We start from the raw sequence: 17,785 nt of genomic DNA, 5'->3' as shown, positions 1-17,785 counted from the left end.
AGGTACAGATCTGCAGAAAAACACTGACAGGAAGTTGACCTGAGTAACATTAGATACTTTGGGACACAAGAAGACATTTTACGGACTAACACCTAGACCTTTTTAGCCTATGACAGGACAGGTCCCATTTCTCCTAGAACAAGAGAAAAAGAGTTGAGCCTCAGTGTAACGGGAAATAAGAGCAACTGCAGTGTGTTAGCTGTGGGTGAGAGCACAGCCCATGACTTTTTTGTGCTGTGCCTTTAGAATCGTGGAAATTGGTGGAAATGGCAGTGGTGGAAAACGTACAAGAACTGAGATCTCACCACCTTCCTGCACACTGCTCCAAGGTTGCACTGCCCTCATGGTGAAGAAATTTTCTTGAAGTCCAGGCTGAACATCCCAAGCCACAGCTTGTGGCTGTTGCCCCTAGTTGCCACTACCAAGAAGAGCCTACCTCTGCTGTTTTCACAACTCCCTCTCGAAAAGCAGGGCTCGATGCTGGATGCAGTATTTCAGGTCTGTCCTCACCAGTGTTGAGTCCACTGAGAGACTATTTCCTTGATCTGCTGGCGACACTTCTAATGTAGCCCAGTGTGCGGTTTCTTTAATTCACGAGAGTATCTTGCTAGCATATACGCTGTAGTGGGTTTTTTTTGTTTTTCTCACTTTGTCACAAGAGAAATTATTTGGTTTTGGGGGAATTACAAGAAGGGTATTGGGTGACTGTCAGTACTTAAGTGGCATTGCCTCTGTCCTTATCACAAATGGATGGATCCCAGATGACAAGTGCATTCTCAACTGAGTAAACTAACAGAGCTTTAAAGCGCTTGTCTCATGTGAGAGGTTTTTCTATGGGATATGTAGGATGATTTAGGGCTGAAATGTGGTAGAACCATGTACTGAGACAGAGAAAGGACTGTTGTGACTGTGCACCTGGGACTGGAAGAAGCAAGGGAAAAACATGCTCCCAGAGCGAATACCTGAGTGGAAAAGGGTTTTTTGTTGTGAACATGGTGTGCCCGTGCTTTATTTATTTGAGAAACTCTGTGGTCACAGTGGGCAGAACTAGGTGGAAATAATTAAAGGCATTGCCAGGAATGGCTTAGGGTCACAGCCTGCTATAGGAATAATATTTCTCTGTCAGTCTTTTGTTGCCTGTTGCCTTGAAATATAAGAGCTAAGATTTTGATGAACAGCTCTTCTTGGGATGGAAAATTCAAAAGCACATATTCCTTCAGAATCTGTATATACTCTGCCAAGGCAGAGCTGAAAATGAGAAAAGCATGTCCCCCAAATTTTAAGGAAATGTGAAGAGTCATGGCTCTAGTCTCTGTCAGCTAGACATTTTGGTGACACTTTCATTCTACTCATTCTCCTTTACAGAAAAATATTTTCTAAGCCTTAAAAACCAAGGTGCTGGGATAAACCATGAGGGGCAGGCAGCCATATGCCAGGAGGACATTATCTCAGTTTGCATCTCTGGTGGTCGGAGCAACTTCCAGAAACAACTGGAGATGTAAAGTGACTTTCTGTAAAAAGCGAGGGTGACACTTGAAGCGAACCAGTGGGAAATAAAGAATGATGCCACTGAAAATGAACAGGACGATGTAGAGGATCTCAATTTGGGGTTGATCAATGATGGGAGCTAACACCAGGTACACAGCTGCCACCAGCACTATTATAGGGATGACAATTGGGACCTGCGAAAGCAAAACATCAGTGTAAAGATTCACGTAATCCTGGGCCACTGTGGGTCTGGACAACCCTGAAATTTGTGCAGAAGGCTTTTTAGATTAAACCCTGCTGCATCCTTAGGTATTACTCAGAAATCCAAATTAATCCAGACACCCCGTTTCCTAGCCCACCCCCGCTCCAAGGTTGAACATCCCTGCAAGAGCTACATCACTGCCACACACCCTAAACCCTGGTCTTCCCTGCCCTCCTAGACCTGAAGATGCAAACTGCTGGGTTTAGTGCCAGGCCTGTTCTTGCTCTCCCTACTACCTTGCATCCAAAAGCTGAGCTGTAGACAAAACACACAGCAACATGCACAAATCACGTAACTGAACCTTAACACCCTTGGGCAAAAAGGATTATTCATGTATTGACAGATAGGTGAACAGGCAACCTCAGAGGCTATTTCTATAAGTCTGGTCACAAAGCATTTAAATTGGAAGCCAACCTCCCTCAAAGGCTAGTGAATGCACAAGACAAGATGATTTCACAACAAAGTGAAAAACTGAATGTCCTAGCTGGGATTTTCCAATTTTTCCTTTTGTGCCTTTTGTCCAACACAACAGCACTGATATAGACCAAACGAAATGTTGTTCATGCTTACCCATGAAAGCATGGAGAAGACCTGCCGTTGGCTTCATCTGCCTTAGTGGGATGCTCCACCCTGCTCCCTCCGCACTCTGTTCTAACACTTTTGGCACAATGCTAATAAAAATGATTGCTTTCAAACCAAGGGAAATCTTACCCTTAAATATAAATCTGCAACATGCATACAGATTCTGCAGGACATCAGGCATACATTCTCAGCTGACCTGGAACCTTCAGACATGAGCTACTTCTAGTTAAGGAAAGAGTTAGGCCATCAAGCCAAAGGCTGCAGCAGGCTGACATCCTCAGGGGACTGACCTGGAGGACTGCGGGAGTTTTACATAGGGTATGAAACGCTATCGCAGAAACAGAACTCCTTTTCCTTAAAGCCCATTCAGCCAACAAGTTGGGTTAATGTCCTCATCCAGCATCCTAATTTCAGGACAGAGCCACAGAAGCCAGTGACTGGATGACTTAATAGAGCACTGCTCTTCTCCTTCATGCTAAGGCCCATAGGACACTGGATATTGCTTCGCACAGCCTGGCAGTGTCAGCCTGTCCTCTGTCTCCTGGAGGAACCCCATGAAAACCAGCATGTTCATTCAGCTCGTCTCAGGGAAAAGTCACTGTTCTGCATTCACGGTCTCATGATCCCCTGTTCCTAGGATTTTTTTCTGTAAAAATATTTCTCTCAGTTGCTGAGGAAGCACTGCAGCTCAACTCGCTCATGGCTCCAGGGGAAAAAACAGGTAACTCCTGATTTCCTTCCACTTAGCTGTTTTGTGGGGCACAAATGTGTCCCCTCATCATCTCAAAGGACTTGGGGCATTCTGGCTGAGTTTTCTGTCCTCTGCAAGGCTCTTACACCTGGGCTACTCTCTGAGGAGTGCGACTGAGCTCTGAGAGTATGAACAGGCGAATGCACTGTTGATCAGAATCATCCTTCATTTTCCTCTTAAACTTCTTAGAAAAAAAGAGGATATGGTAGATATATTTTCCACAATGAGGAGACAGTGCATTATTAACTTAGCAAGACAGCGAATTCAACCTTGACTTATGCCTGTATAGTCACACTATCTTGCCCCTCATTGACTTTGCTGAGACAAAACATGAAATAAAAAAAGGCAGGAGAACCACACTAAATCTGTAAGCAACCAACCCCAGCGCTCTTTGTTTTCTCATAATGCCCTTTTAGTTTTTTAGGCAGTAAAGGAAAAGGGTTTGAGGGGTTTATGTTATTACTTCACCTTGTAAGATCTTGGCAACTCTGGTTTCTTGATTTTTAAATATAGGAGACCAGAAATAGTCATGCCATAGAAAAACCATGCTATAAAACTGGAAGAAAAAAAAGAAAAAGAAAAAAAGACAGCATGAAATTTGGGGTGAGGTAATCCACAAATGTCAGTCCTGCCTTCCAGATCCTAGAAGTTCATATCTCCAATTAAAAAGGAGAATATTGATATAAATTTAGCAGTTCTTCCATTCCTTTCCTTTCCAGCACAAACAATGAGAAATTTAGAATGATCTGAATATTACAGATTCATTTCAATATGAGGATGAATCGCATCCAGTTAAGTATATAGTGACAGAAGCATTCATGTATTGCAAAGATGCTGGTCCGTAAGCTCTTTCTTTTCCTTCTTCCCCCCTCCCCTCCCCAATATTGGTTAGAAAGCAACAGCCCAGGGTCAAAAAATTATTACAAGAAAATACTTCTAAAGCAATGTCAAAAACCAGGACCACAGGGGATGCAAACAAACGCTACACATACGTACCTGAAAAAGTTCACAATACTGGTGAAGCTTCCTGATATTATCATTATTAAAGACATGGCAGATGTAAACAGCAGTGCAGGGGAGGGTGTGAGGCATCGCACATGAGCCATGGACAGAATGTCTGGCTGAAAGCCAAAGCAAAACAATATACCATCATATCACGTACTCGGAGATCCTTACTCATCCCCCTCAGCTGCTGGTGGGAGCTCTGCCTGCAGCCAGAGACACTCTTAATCACCAAATAAGCATCATAATATAAAAGCAGTTCAGCTCCGAGGAGTGTAAACATGGAAACCCCCCTCAAGGATATTTTTATTGTGTCTCGCTGATTTCATATCATATGTGCTCGGTTTAGGCAGGCGAGATAAGGTTTTCAAACCACCAGTGTGACAGACATCTGAGTCAAATCAGAGATTTCCTGATCATCATCAGGAATGTGCATGGTCCCACTCTTCTGCCCTCTGTCACGTCTCTCTGGGACTTGACTTCTCTTGGGCTGACTGGAAAATGAGACAAGGACTACTCGTGAAACATTTATGTAACCAACCACAAAGCAAACCAGGATTTGTTCCAGAACACGGAGAGAATTATTAGCCTCTTTATTGCTTGGTTCATTGGGAAAGTTTAATGAGAAAGGCTTCTTTTTTTTCTTTCCAACCGAAACAGCATGCAAGCACTTCTGCTAGCGTTGAGTGTCTGAGAAATGGTGTAAGCATTCAGCTCTTAGTCTGGTATGGTCAAATTCAGACCATCTGTGAACTGCTCAGCACAGAGCTTGCCACGATACAGCAGACACTGTCATCAGGAAGAGAAGCCGTGGAACCAGTAATCACCAAAACCAGTACCCACCAAAACCAGTAACCACCAACCCAGTCATCTCCACCAATCTGGGCATTCATCTACATAAAAGCTTCCCTCCTGTGTACAAGGAGTGGAGCTGGTGCAGAGTGGTATCCTTCGCACCTGAGAGCAGAAATGCCAGATGGTGTGGGGAGGAAGGACCAAAAAAGCAGATAGGTCCATGAGGAACACAGCACGCCTGCTCAGAACAGAGGAGGACAAATGCAGCTCAGCTGAAGCACTGAGGGAGAAGCAGTGTGGGTAGGTGTGGGGGTGTGTGCCTGTTAGTGAGGGGGTCCATACCAGAAGATGGAGTGGGGCAGCAGCCTTGGGGGCTTGTATGCCCAGGTACCAGCAGCTGGTGAGACTGGGACCCAGGGGCAGCTACTGGGCAGACTGAATGTCTGAGCCCAGCTGCTGGAGGCACCCACGCTGTACATATGTTTACATATATATATTTCCCACTAACAGACCCCTGATCAGCCAGAGAGGGGAACAAGATGAAACCCTTGGTGCTGTTGGTGCTAGTGTTTGTGTGAGCGCCGAGTGCATCGCCGTGTGTAGACCGTGTGTAGATCTGTATATGTATATGTATCTGTATCTGTATATATATGTATGTATATGTGTATATATATGTTGTATACTTGTGTTCGTGTGTGTGTGCCTATTGGGAATACACGCTCAACTTACCAGTTGGACCAGGGAGCATGGACCTGCAGCAGCCTGACCTCCGCTGGGCTACCAGATTTGGCCCCACCTAACAAAACCAATTAAAAACCCTGGCTAGGGTAGATGTAAGGCTCAGTGTCACCTTGTAATTGCTATGAAGCTTGAAGAGCAGAGATACCCTACGCTGTGTCTGAACTGGACTACCCCATGGGAAGGCTGGAACACCCCTGAGACCAGCTTGCGTAGTCAGTATTGCCTGCAAAGGCAGCTTGCCAGTGCTGGGCTGCCTTCCCAGTGCGAGCAAGGGTGCCTTACAACACGCAAGCACGGCCAGGTTTCCCCTCGCTGGCAGGTATATTGGCTAGGTCACCCCAGAGCCTGTGCCAGCTGCTCCAATACAGCAGCATTTCAGTTGTTCATGTCAAAGCTGTCCTTAAAATTCAGGCTAGATGTAATTATGTATCTTTCTGGAATTATGTGGCTGAAGAAGAAAGTCAGGAGACAACGTATACATTGCATTTGAAAAAGATGGGGAAGAAAGTCTTTGAGCAAGAAACAAGGCGCTGAAAAGCTAACACTCTACCGGTTGAACATACATGGTGTTTTCCTCTCTGCTTTAGTGTCACAAGAAGGTAAAGTTGCTCAAAGCAAGCCAGACCCCCTTTTTTCTGTCCTTACCATATGTCCTTCCCTTGCAGCAATGTAGCACACGCGGCCTCCGCTAAAGAACGTGCCGTTCGATGAACCAAACGTAGACAGTGCCACCGACAGGGAGATGAGCCATGCCCAACTGCCCAGGACTTTGTCCCTGAGGTGAGAAACAGTTCACAGCATAACACCCAGCTCGTAGATGTATCAAATATTCATCATAGAACCAGACAGGTTTCTTCTCTCCATTATTCTCACTGAAATTTTTCCAAACCTTTCCTAATGATGTAAAGCCTTCTTCCAGTTCCCAGAATATTTAGTCACTGGTAGCTTTGTCTTGTCCAGAAAAGGCAGCTTTTCTTCCTGCCTGGTGTATATATATCTACACCATCTACACTGCAATGGTGTACAAAGCTGTCACAACAGGCAAAACCCCCTTTTTGTGTACAGATGCTGTGGCGCAAATCCTGGAGATATTGCTATTACAGCCAACAATATTAGCTCGGAAATCACAGAAAAACTGTTCCCACCAGACCTGAAGAAATAGCCTGCATTATAACCTCTTCCCCAATATGCATAAGAATTTAACCCTTTAATCCCATATGCATGTATTTCTGCTACTCTGTGAATCAGGGGTAAGCCAAAGCAATTGTTTGAATTTCAGAAGTTTGGTTCTACAACATGTTCAGACATTTATGGTTTGCTTTCTCCATAACAGGAGAAGTAGCAGGGTTACAAATAGAGTGTGGGGTAAATATTTGGAAGATATGATAATCTTCTCACCTAAAAGTGAAGCTTGTCTTCTGGAATGAAGCAGCATAAAGAACATTAATTGAGTAATAAATGCTGGGATTTGGGGTAATTATCACATACATGTGCACACACACATACACAAAGAAACATACTGTTCATGTGATTGGCAAAAATCCAAAATTGAAAAGTTTTTTACAACACTTTATATTTCCATCTGAATTGTATGGTGTTAAGCCGTATCTTTTAGTATCACCTATCTCAAACGTTCAAAAATCAAGAGTTGGGCTTTCCAAAATCACGGCAGGAGCTTATCTACCACAAGAATTTCAAAAATGTAGTTTAGAAGCTTAATATCTGGGTTATGGTCCTTCAGGCTTCAAGCTATTAAACTACTTGCAATAACCAGAACTAAATTTTTTCCCTTTTTCAAAATGATGGAATCTGGGCATCTCCTATGATCATGTGACTCCATAACCTCAAGATCTCAAGGGAAAACAACATATACCACAAAATTAATAATAAAATCTTTAGCAATTGTGTATTTTGCATTTATGAGATTGGTGCTTTGCTGTTTGGACCCTGAAAATGAACTACATGGGCTACTGAGAGTAAGTTCTTACAAGCAAACTGAGATCTGCAGTTGCTGTTAAATCACTAGCACCAAAGAAACGATGGGGAGGATTTCACGAGCTCCTTTTGTGGCTGCACCTCGCACCACTGAGCAATGTTTCTCTCTAGCAGTTTTCTTCTTATATGGGGAATAAATGCATTTAAATGTGATGTGTCCTCCTCTGGCTTCTTTATACTCCTCCTGGCCTTCCTTAATGGCCTGAATAGCTGCTTTTCTTGCTCATGAACCACAGCCATTACGCCCTCCTCAGCTGGTGGCTATCTACTTGTTCTCCAAGCTTTTGAGAGCCCAGCTTCCTGGTTGCTAGTTCAATGTTTCTTCCTAAATTGCACTCACAGGGTGAAAAGGTTTATCAGGCAGGAAAAGAAGATGTGTTTAAAAGGAGGAAGCTCACAAATAACTTGTTAATCGGGAATGATGGGAAAGGAAGTGCAGAGAAAGTTCATGACACTGCAGCTTAGTGAGTCTTTGTAACCTGTTCAAACAAAGCACTAGATCTTTGAAAGCTCCTGCTTATAATGACATGAAAGGCTATTAGAGAACACATCTAGCAAGAGCTCAGTCAGATCTTCAAACTGGAGATCTTGTGAAATGCACACAGAAGCAAAGCTGCTGCTGACTTTTTAGGAAGAGGATGAGCAGCAACATAATCTCTGGATATACTGTGTCATCGCTTCTGCCAGATGACTCATTTAGGGCTACCATGAGTTCTGTGTCTTTGGAAATACTTAGACTAAGGTTGGATGTTCTGGTGGAAGTCGATGGTGCCTACATCTCTCATGAAGGTCCCTTCCTTCTCTTCCTAAAATACTTGTCTTGCACAGAGTCTGTTTAATACCACCAAACACTTCAGGTTGATGAAAGGTACAAATAGGTTCTCTGCAACTCTGGAAAAGCACAAGCCAACTTAAAGACACAATTACAAAGGCTACCCGACCCATGTATAACACTTCTCCTTCTCAAAGGTGTTGCAGAGATCAGTGTCATCTTCCATTTCCCCACAGATGGAGAAACTGAACCAAAAGACCCTGGTTTGGTCTAATTTCCATGTGCCAAGTGGACAGAAGCCCAGTCTACTCCACTGCCTCTGCATTAATGGGGCAGCACATTGTCCTCTCCACTTTTCTGGAAATATCTAAAATGTGGAACATCTCCCAGTCCCCAGGTCTGGATATGCACCCTTTCTGCATCCTCACTGCCTGTGGGGAGATGCTCCTGGTGTGCACTTCAACCCTTCTTTATAGCCACTTTCCATGTGAAACACATGAGCTGGAGGGGAGCCACAGGTTCGCAGTGGAAATGAATGGGAATGGGGATTAAGGGTGTGCTGCAGAGCACCCCATCTTGGCAGCCTAGGTGCACCTGGGAGACCGTGGGCCAGACAGAGCTGGTCAGCCTTGGCCTTTGGTGGGGGAAGGCTATCCACTGCCCTGAAGGTGACAGAGCGGAGACGTGCAGCATGCTTCCCTGTAACATGGCCTGACAGGTCTTCCTGGCCTGACCATTGCAGTGCTGTTATTCCCACTGGGAACAGCACCTAACCCTCCTGAAACTCAGGAGACAAGCCATATTTTACAGGGCTGCATTGGCTGTGTTGCCACAAGCAGAGCTCACCCCCAAGTGACGGCCACAGCTCCTGAGGACAGCAGTTCAACTGGAGTCATGGCTGCTAAGTAGCTCACGTTTACCAGCAAATACAGGCATGTAACCAAAGGAATGGCAATCATCACAGCTCTGGGAAGGGTGACCTGGAAAAGGGATGACAAGAGTGTTAGGTGCAGCACATTTATACCTACACTAGGCTTTTTATGTTTGTTTTGTCTTTGCCACCACCCACATCTCTCATTCAAACTCCTTTGCTCACTAAGCTTTTCCACAGAATAAGACTTAGATCCAGATTCACACGGCAGTTTTTACACCAGTCTCCCAAAGATGTCAGGCAAACAGTAAGGTTCTACATTTCAAAAGACAGTCTTTAAAAAAAAAAACAAACAAAAAACCCCAACAAAAACCCCTCCAAATCTGAATCAAGAAGACTTTGGCTCGTAGCTGCCCAAGATGCCTGTTGCATACTTCCCAATTTCTCTAATATTGATTTATTTGTTACTAGTGTGTTATGTCTCCTGGTGTGCTGCATCTTCCCACGAACATCCCACTGGCATGGATGAAGTACCAGTGTGTGTTGCATCACATTTAACTGCTCTAAGGGCCAAATCAAAGCTGGACAGCACAAGGGAAATTTGCTCTAAGAAGGAGCTGGTTTTTTCTTCCTAGTGACAGGATGCTATCTTGGAACTTCATGAACCATTTTAAGGCTCAAAAAAATCAGCAAACATTATCTTATGCGGCTGAAAGCACTGGAAAAAAAGCATAGTAGGGTGATCATAGAGCAACTGTATACATCTAAAAACTGGAAATACCAATTTTTGCATTCCCCATTCCCCTCGTAGGACAAGATACAGCAATTCCTTATGTTGTTGCCTCTACCCCGCAAGGGTCTGAATATCAGTGCTCACGGTCTGGTGGGAGACAGTGCCACATGACCCTAGGATCTTTGCTGCCATTTACATTAATATTTAACTGTGTACTTTCATTTAAGCTGTAAAATCTTGTGTGCAGCACTGGTAGAAAGTACACTCTACACACTCTGCACTCACACAGGTCTTTCTAAAAAAGGGTTGTTCACTGCTGTAGTGTCTGATCTGTGAAAAGAGGTAATATGGCACAGAGAGGGCTGGTGTGAGATGCAGGTGATCTACTTCGGTGCCTATAGCATGGACAGAACAATGCCTAAAAAGTAGACATTTAAAGGCAAGGATCATCCAGAGAGTTAGATTCCCTCTCCAGCGAGGCTTGGCTTGCTCTGAAGTTCCCTCTCCATGCAATGAGGAGAGAGAGGTGGGTTTTTGATGCATGCATTATGGATCAAGTCTTTTAGGGAATACGTGGTGTTAAGAAACCTTTATGGATTATAGCAGTGAGTGCTTTTCTGCATAAATCTAGCTGTCTACAGTGAGATCCTCTAAACACTAAGACAAAACTTCATCCCCAAAGCATCCAAGTCCTGCCTAATACCTTTCTTCCAGTCAATGGGGTATTTTAGTGCTTTCTTGTACGTAGGCTGTTATTTTGCTTAGGGACTCATTTTTATCCTTTCTGGACACATCCATAGGTGTCTTGCTCCAGAGGACAGAACAAACCAGGAGGAAAGCTCAGTAGTCTTTCCTTGATTCTCTAATCCCTTGATTGACTCTCTTAACACAATCATAAACAGAATCAAACATATTCACAGCAGGATTAAGGAAGTAAAACCCAGCTCGCTCACTCACCTCAGGCTTCTTCAGTTCCTCAGTTACATAGTTCAGGTTGTTCCACCCATCATAGGACCAGAGTCCCTGGTAAAATGCCACTCCCACTGCCCCGATACCTGCAGTTGTGTTTTGAAAAGCATTTTGAAAACTCTGAGTTTGTCCCTTGGCAAGCAGCACCAATCCACCCACCACGATCATCAGCAAAGCCAAGAGTTTGGCAGCTGTAAAAATGTTCATAATAGACGTCGCCAGCCTCACGTTGAGACAGTTGATGATAGTTAAAAGCAGGATGCAGGCAGCAGCTGTACATTTGACAACAACCTGTGGAGATGAGCATCCTGGGTAGAATGGCGCAACGGCATATTCAGCAAAGCTCAGACAGACAGCTGCCAAACCAGCTGGTCTCACCAGGATAACAGAAGTGTAGGCGAAAAGGAAAGCAGGAAAAGAACCAAAAATCCTCAAGATGTAAATATATTCTCCTCCAGACTCTTTAATTATGGTTCCAAGCTCAGCGTACGACAAGGCTCCAAACATGGCCAGGAGACCACACGCCGCCCAGATAAGCAGGCTGCTGGCAGGGCTCCCCATATGGTGTAGCACCCACTCAGGGGACATAAAGATCCCTGAGCCTATCATAGTGCCTGCAATTAATGACACTCCACTAATCAGGCCAACCTCTTGCTTCAGTCTTAATTTCTCCTTCCCTTCACTCACATCTGTGGACGAACAAGGTGAATCCATTGTCTTCCTTTTCCTCATTGTGGAAAGGTTAGGAGATGTTGTTAGGAGATGAAATGGAATCAGACTAAGGCACTTGAATAAGGACTATCTCAGGCTTTTAGGGTTAAGTTAATAATTACAAAAGTCACGCTGAACACTGTCAAGAAATACAAACTCACCTTCCGTGTTTTGCATTCTTCCATTACCCATCTTATCTTAGCAATTTACCATGGCTCAGATCCTGCCAAGATTGATTACCTTTGAATCTCATTGCAAGCAATGGTAATGGATAGCATTCAGCACCACCTCAGAACCACTCAGCACCTGACTGGACTGTGTCCCTGATTACCTCTCCTTTAAATTATGCTTCACATGGCATCCGAAATAAGGAACAGGTAAGAAAAATCCCCATGCAAGTCTGTACTTTACTCTTTGATTAAAAGTCAATGCTCAGGCACCTGCTTTAGTGCTCAATCGTATTTTCATTCCCCACTGTAAAGTGAGCAAACAAGCCTGTCACCCAACATGGTATTGCTTTGCTCAATGAGGAAAATTTCCAGTGTCTTAATCAAAGACACAGAAATGTTCTGCTAAAAATAGTCCAGAGAATGTTTTTCTGCACAATTGTAGGGGGCAATTCTGTTTTTTCAAATTTTAGAAAGCACAGGAGGAGCAGAGTGAAAAGGCTGTAATTACATTTTTATGGGCCCTTTTTGCCAATATACATGAGGTATGCACATTCTTACCAGACCATGATCTTCAGAGGACTTCGTCACTCCTCATCATATACACATTTCAGTGCACACCCAAGAGAAATGTAGAGGTACAAGCTTTTGGAAATGTCACTGACCCCTACTTAGATATCTAACACGTAAAATTTCACACTTTGGGAAGGGTTCTGCTCTAAATCTGAATATTGTTACAGTGCATGAGGGTGTATTTTGTGATCTGTGATATGTACGAAGTGTTGAGCAGAAGGGAATGTCCATATGGATTCCTTTGAACTTAAACTAAACTTTACTGACTGCAACTGTAAAGAAGGAGAGTTACTGTCCTTGGTGGTCTCTTGCAGACTTGTTGTGATAAGTACCAGAAAACAGGAATGAGACCTTCCTTAGCCCTTCATGGAAAGAGCAGACCTTGAATCTTTAAAACTATCTGTCCTCCTCAACCATTTGAGCTAAAAAAAGCATGAATATAAACAGAAGAGTATTTTTATTGTTTGTCTAAAAATTCTTTCTCTTCTAAATCATTTAGATTTCTCTTTGCTTGCTTTATTTTTTTAAATCACCTCACTAGCTTTGCAGTTTTCTGCAAGAAGAGTCCAAAATTAACTCTTGGACTCTTAGCAAAACTCATGGGCCTGTAAGAAAAACAATATATACAAGTCACATAATTTCTCATGCTAAAGCAAATAAAGTTGCCCAAATTTTAGCATCAGGCTGAAGGCCTTTAATTTCTTCAAAGAAGCAAAAAAAGAACTGAAACGGTGTTGATAATGCAGGGATGTTTGCATTACTGCTGAGCAGTGCTTGCACAGAGTCAAGGCCTTTTCTGCCCCTCACCCCACCCCACCAGCGAGCAGGCTGGGGGTGCACAAGCTGGGAGGGGACACAGCTGGGACAGCTGACCCCAACTGACCCAAGGGATAATCCACACCATATGGCGTCATGTGCAGCATATAAAGCTGGGGGAAGAAGAAGGAAGGGGTGGGGGACACATTCGGAGGGCTGGTGTTTGTCTTCCTGAGTAACCATTATGGATGATGGAGCCCTGCTTTCCTGGAGATGGCTGAACACCTGCCTGCCAATGGGAAGCAGTGAATGAATCCCTTGTTTTGCTTTGCTTGTATGCACGGCTTTTGCTTTACCTATTAAACTGTCTTTATCTCAACCCACGAGTTTTCTCACGTTTACTCTTCTGATTCTCTCCCCCATCTCACTGTGGTGGGGAGTGAGCGAGCGGCTGTGTGGGGCTTAGTTGCGAGCTGGGGTTAAACCATGACACTCATTAAAGAGTAGGGGTTTTTTTAACAGTATAAATCTTATTATTAGATGAAGGAAATAATGAGAAAAGTTTGGGGGGTTTGTAAGGGATACAAGAAGCTATTCCTAATACCGACTCACTGGTATTCACTAGGAAATGGATCCCAGCTGGATTTCTCCTAATTTCAAAGTCACTTATAAAAATTCACAGCTGATCAAGCTGTAGCTTTAACAAGAGTGAAAGATTACTTTATCTGTATCAAGTAGCTTTTTTAAGTCTTCCTAGCAAAGCTGTGAGTTCTGAGAATAAACACACCTTGTACTGCAAGGATGCAAGTTAATGCATTTCAAGTTAATGGTTTGCAAAGTGCTTGAGAACTTGGAGGGAGGCATCCCAGTAATGCAGAGTATTTTGTTTTACTGCTATTAAGTGACAGGGCTCTTCTTGTTAGCTGGTTTAGCTATTTGTAGCATATTCTTTTAAAAATTGCTAATCACAGTGTTAGGCAATGCTGGAGTCCTTCAGAGTTCTAAAGGTCTGGGGTTTTCTGCACTATAGACACTACTTCTGTGTGCATCCATACATGTATTACGTATACCAATCCTAACTGAAAATGTATTCACAAATACAGTTAAATCAATGCTAAAGGAAAAGTTAATATGACTACAAGTAGCCAAGTACCCTTCTAGTAAGGTTACAGATATATTTCCATAACTGTTCTCCCGTTTTAATGAAGGAGCTTCTTTTCTACAGTGTAAATGCTAGGTTCTTGGAGGGCCTGAGAGGATCTTTTCAAAGCTTTACATTTCCTCCTCCTCAAAATTGAGAACTTTTAATCTAATGTTGTAGAAAGAATCAGAATTTCTTCAAATGTGATCATGTCAAAAAAAATTCTATAAGACCTCTCAGATAACAAGGATTAATTAACTGGTACATCAATAGCTTCAGTCAGTTCCTAAAGGGAGGTCTATTTCCAATCCCAGGACCATTGTTACTCAGTTCTAACTGCTTCTACCTAAAGTAATAATGAATCTAATTAATCATTATAACAACTTGAGGCTATTCTTGTGGAAGCTAAGACAGTCTGATTGCTTTAGATTTTTTTTTTCCATTGGCTTGTTCTTTTTTTGACTGGTATCATCAGTAAGGAGCAGCCATAAGAGATTTTAGTCAAATGGATTGTCACAATTATCATTTGTCAAAACTGGCTATGTCAAAGGGCATCTCACTGCTCCCCTTCAAAAGACGTGTATAAGCAGGAGTAAAAATAAAGTACTGCTTTCTTCTTATGTGGAGTAGCAAAACTGTGTTGCTCAAGCTGTCACATAATAAACCCCCTACTTAAATAACTCTCACTTTTCATTTACCTTTGACATTGCAATGGGTGGTTGCCATCTACTGGTCTCAAAACAATAAGGCAGCTTTGTCCAGTGAAACATGGCTCACTCTACATTTGGTTTTGATATTTTGCATTACTGATTAAAACCAAACCCTACAATAAGTATTAGTTCTTCAGTATTAAGGTAACACAAATAGTATGCTTGAGTCGCGAATGAAAATTCTCCTTAATGCGTTTAGGGGTATTTTTACCCCAGCAATAGCTACAAGGACTAGAGAAAGCTCATTTAAGGTAAAGGCCAATGTCAGTGGTAAGAACTAGACAAAACATGTGGGCAAATATTTTGCAATATTTAATTTCAGGTCCCAGGAGTGGTATTTGGAACACAGTTATGGGCTTGGCTTCCCTGTCCCAAACTTGGGAAAGAGTTACAAATCTCAGAATGGAGATTAAAAATAACCCACAATCTGAGGATGGAGTGGCCAAAGCCATTGCTGGTAACTTTCTTCAGAGGCAGACACCAATATTATATTTACAAAATTGTGCAGGGTTCAAGATTTGATTTTTTTAAATACCAAAAAAACCCCAAACCAAACCCCAAGTTTTGATGAGATGAACTAAGGGTTAGAGAATTTATCCAGGACGTAAGAAGCGGGTTCAATGCCCTTCTCTACTTGAGAACATGGAAACCCACAAATCCAAGTTGAATATCCTCACCTCCAAAATGCAGGCTTTGAGCTGCAATTGCAGGCAGATCTTGGTACCTGCATTTGTGATATAAGTAGAGATGCCTGCTTGAAAGGAGGGAGGAATTAAAGGCTAAGAAAGGGGAGCTCTGAAATAGGTCTTGAGCCTGGAAGAAAAAATGGGGCAGGAGAAAACATGTCCCATGTGCCCTGTGTGAAAACAGGAGAAGGAAAGAGGGCTCATTCAGAGGTGTCTGCCTGGGGAAGGGGTGCCCTATAGCGTTTGACTCTAAGCCTCTACCTCCCCCGTGTGTCCTAGCACTTCTCACATCTGAGCCCCCAAACACCACAGCTCTGGGTCTCTGCTCCGCCGGAGATGACCTGGCCTCACCACATCCTTTTGTGGTGCTGTCAGCCCCTGTGCACCCAGGGACCAGCAGCGCCCAGTTGCCCCCAAGGGACCAGGGCCCCTGGCATGGCTTGCAGCACTAAAGCTCTGGCTGGGACTGTAAAAATGCCAGTGTGAGATGCAGCTTGCAAAAATTAAAAAAAAAAAAAAACCAAAAAAAAACCACCCCAGCTTGGGCTACTGGGAGCAGAATGGGGGAAAAAAAAAGGCATTTTTTAGCATGCATGACAGCCCTAGGCTTCACAAGAAGAATAATCACTGAAACAGAGCTTGTTTAAGTTTGGACAGTAACTGCCTTTCCCTGTCATGTTACAATAGCGGATCTGAGCCCAGGGGGTTAAGAAGGAATCTAAAAAACAAGAACTTACCGTAAGCTGAGTTAGTGCTTCCTGTCTGGGACTGCAGACAGCCTGCGGCGGGGGCCGCAGAAAGGTGAGCTCAAGGCTCCCCGCTCTCGTTCAGTAAGGGCTCAGCATATGCCAGTTCTGCACCTATTAAACTTTAAAAGATTTGCTTTTGTTTTCCAGATATTCTGCATGAAAACGTATTTGGTATCCCACATGTTGCCAATCAGATACTGAATATTTTGTTTAGTTCTCTTACTGCATTCAGGAGGAAGCTACTAGTGTTGTAGTGCATGTTCTCCATGCTGCTCTATGGAGCTGGGCATAGGGCAATAACAGTCCCACTCTTACATGTTGCATGGGTGTACTCTCAAATAAAAGAACTGTTACAGAAAACAGTGATGCAATAACACAAAGTAAGAACCATAGCTGAAAATAAAATAATTTTAACTTTCACAAGTACTGATTCCAACCGCTGCTTGGAAAGGTCAAGAATTGTGACTTAAAGTTCAGTTTACAAACATTTTATTTTTATTAGAAATATAAAATAATTATTAGAAAGGTTTACAATAAAACTAGAAAACTAGAAAAGATAACGCTGCTTCTGATAGGATTAGAATAGCATTCTGAAGCCGAACAAGCAAATAAGGATTGCGTTTTTTACCACTAGACACTGCAAACATTAGAAACCAACACAAGAGAAGAACCTAAGTGAAGAAGATCTCAATCCTAAGATTGAACGCAACAGAAGAGTATCTGTCTAAGTGTTTATTCCTCAGGTTGGTGGAGCAGTGACTTCACTAAAAAAAAAAACCCACAAAAACAAAACCCAGAACTACAAAGAATCAACAGTCTTACACTGATGTTGGCCCCAGGAGTCCACATTTTGGCACTGCAGGCAGTTACTGTCTCAAGTGCCATTGTTACATTTTCTTTCACCCACTGAGGAAATATTATACAATTTCTTCCACCATTCCTGTTTACATCCATATTTCCTGATTTTATGGCTATATATATATATACACACAGTGTATAAATGTGTATATATACACAGTATTCCAAATCTGTCCTGTTTTCTTTTTCTTTTCCTAGCAGTGTTTTAAATTAGCCTCAACAATTTCTTTGCATTTGTTTGTACTCTTAAGAACTCCTTCTAAATTTTTGAATTAATTTTTAATTTATTTATTAGGTTTAATTCAAGATTAGATTACCTTGTCCTATATGAAGTCCGTTTTGCAGAATCATTATCAAATGAATGCTGCCATTTCAAATGCCAGAATACAAATAAACATTTTCATTAAAACTTTCTACCAAGCAAGTTGAAAAATAGAATTAAGACATGGCTATATTTTCAACTCTGAAATTCT

At 42.8% G+C, this 17,785-nt stretch overlaps 1 protein-coding gene across 1 annotated transcript; it reads right to left on the bottom strand.

Moving 5' to 3' along the window:
• Nucleotides 1-1,448: 1,448 nt before the first annotated feature.
• LOC104031626 (b(0,+)-type amino acid transporter 1) lies at nucleotides 1,449-12,815 on the bottom strand. The gene is made up of 7 exons (XM_009483668.2): nucleotides 12,704-12,815; nucleotides 10,950-11,699; nucleotides 9,235-9,368; nucleotides 6,267-6,396; nucleotides 4,080-4,204; nucleotides 3,552-3,639; nucleotides 1,449-1,682 (listed from the first exon to the last, which is right to left on the bottom strand). Exons 2-7 carry the CDS (start codon nucleotides 11,691-11,693, stop codon nucleotides 1,449-1,451), a joined length of 1,455 nt encoding a protein of 484 aa, XP_009481943.1. The 5' UTR covers nucleotides 11,694-11,699; nucleotides 12,704-12,815.
• Nucleotides 12,816-17,785: the final 4,970 nt, after the last annotated feature.

This window comes from Pelecanus crispus, chromosome 3 (genome assembly GCF_030463565.1).
Source record: "Pelecanus crispus isolate bPelCri1 chromosome 3, bPelCri1.pri, whole genome shotgun sequence".
NCBI classification, from domain to species: Eukaryota; Metazoa; Chordata; class Aves; order Pelecaniformes; family Pelecanidae; genus Pelecanus; species Pelecanus crispus.
Note: the sequence above shows the minus strand (reverse complement) of the source record. Positions and strands in the feature narration are given on the sequence as shown.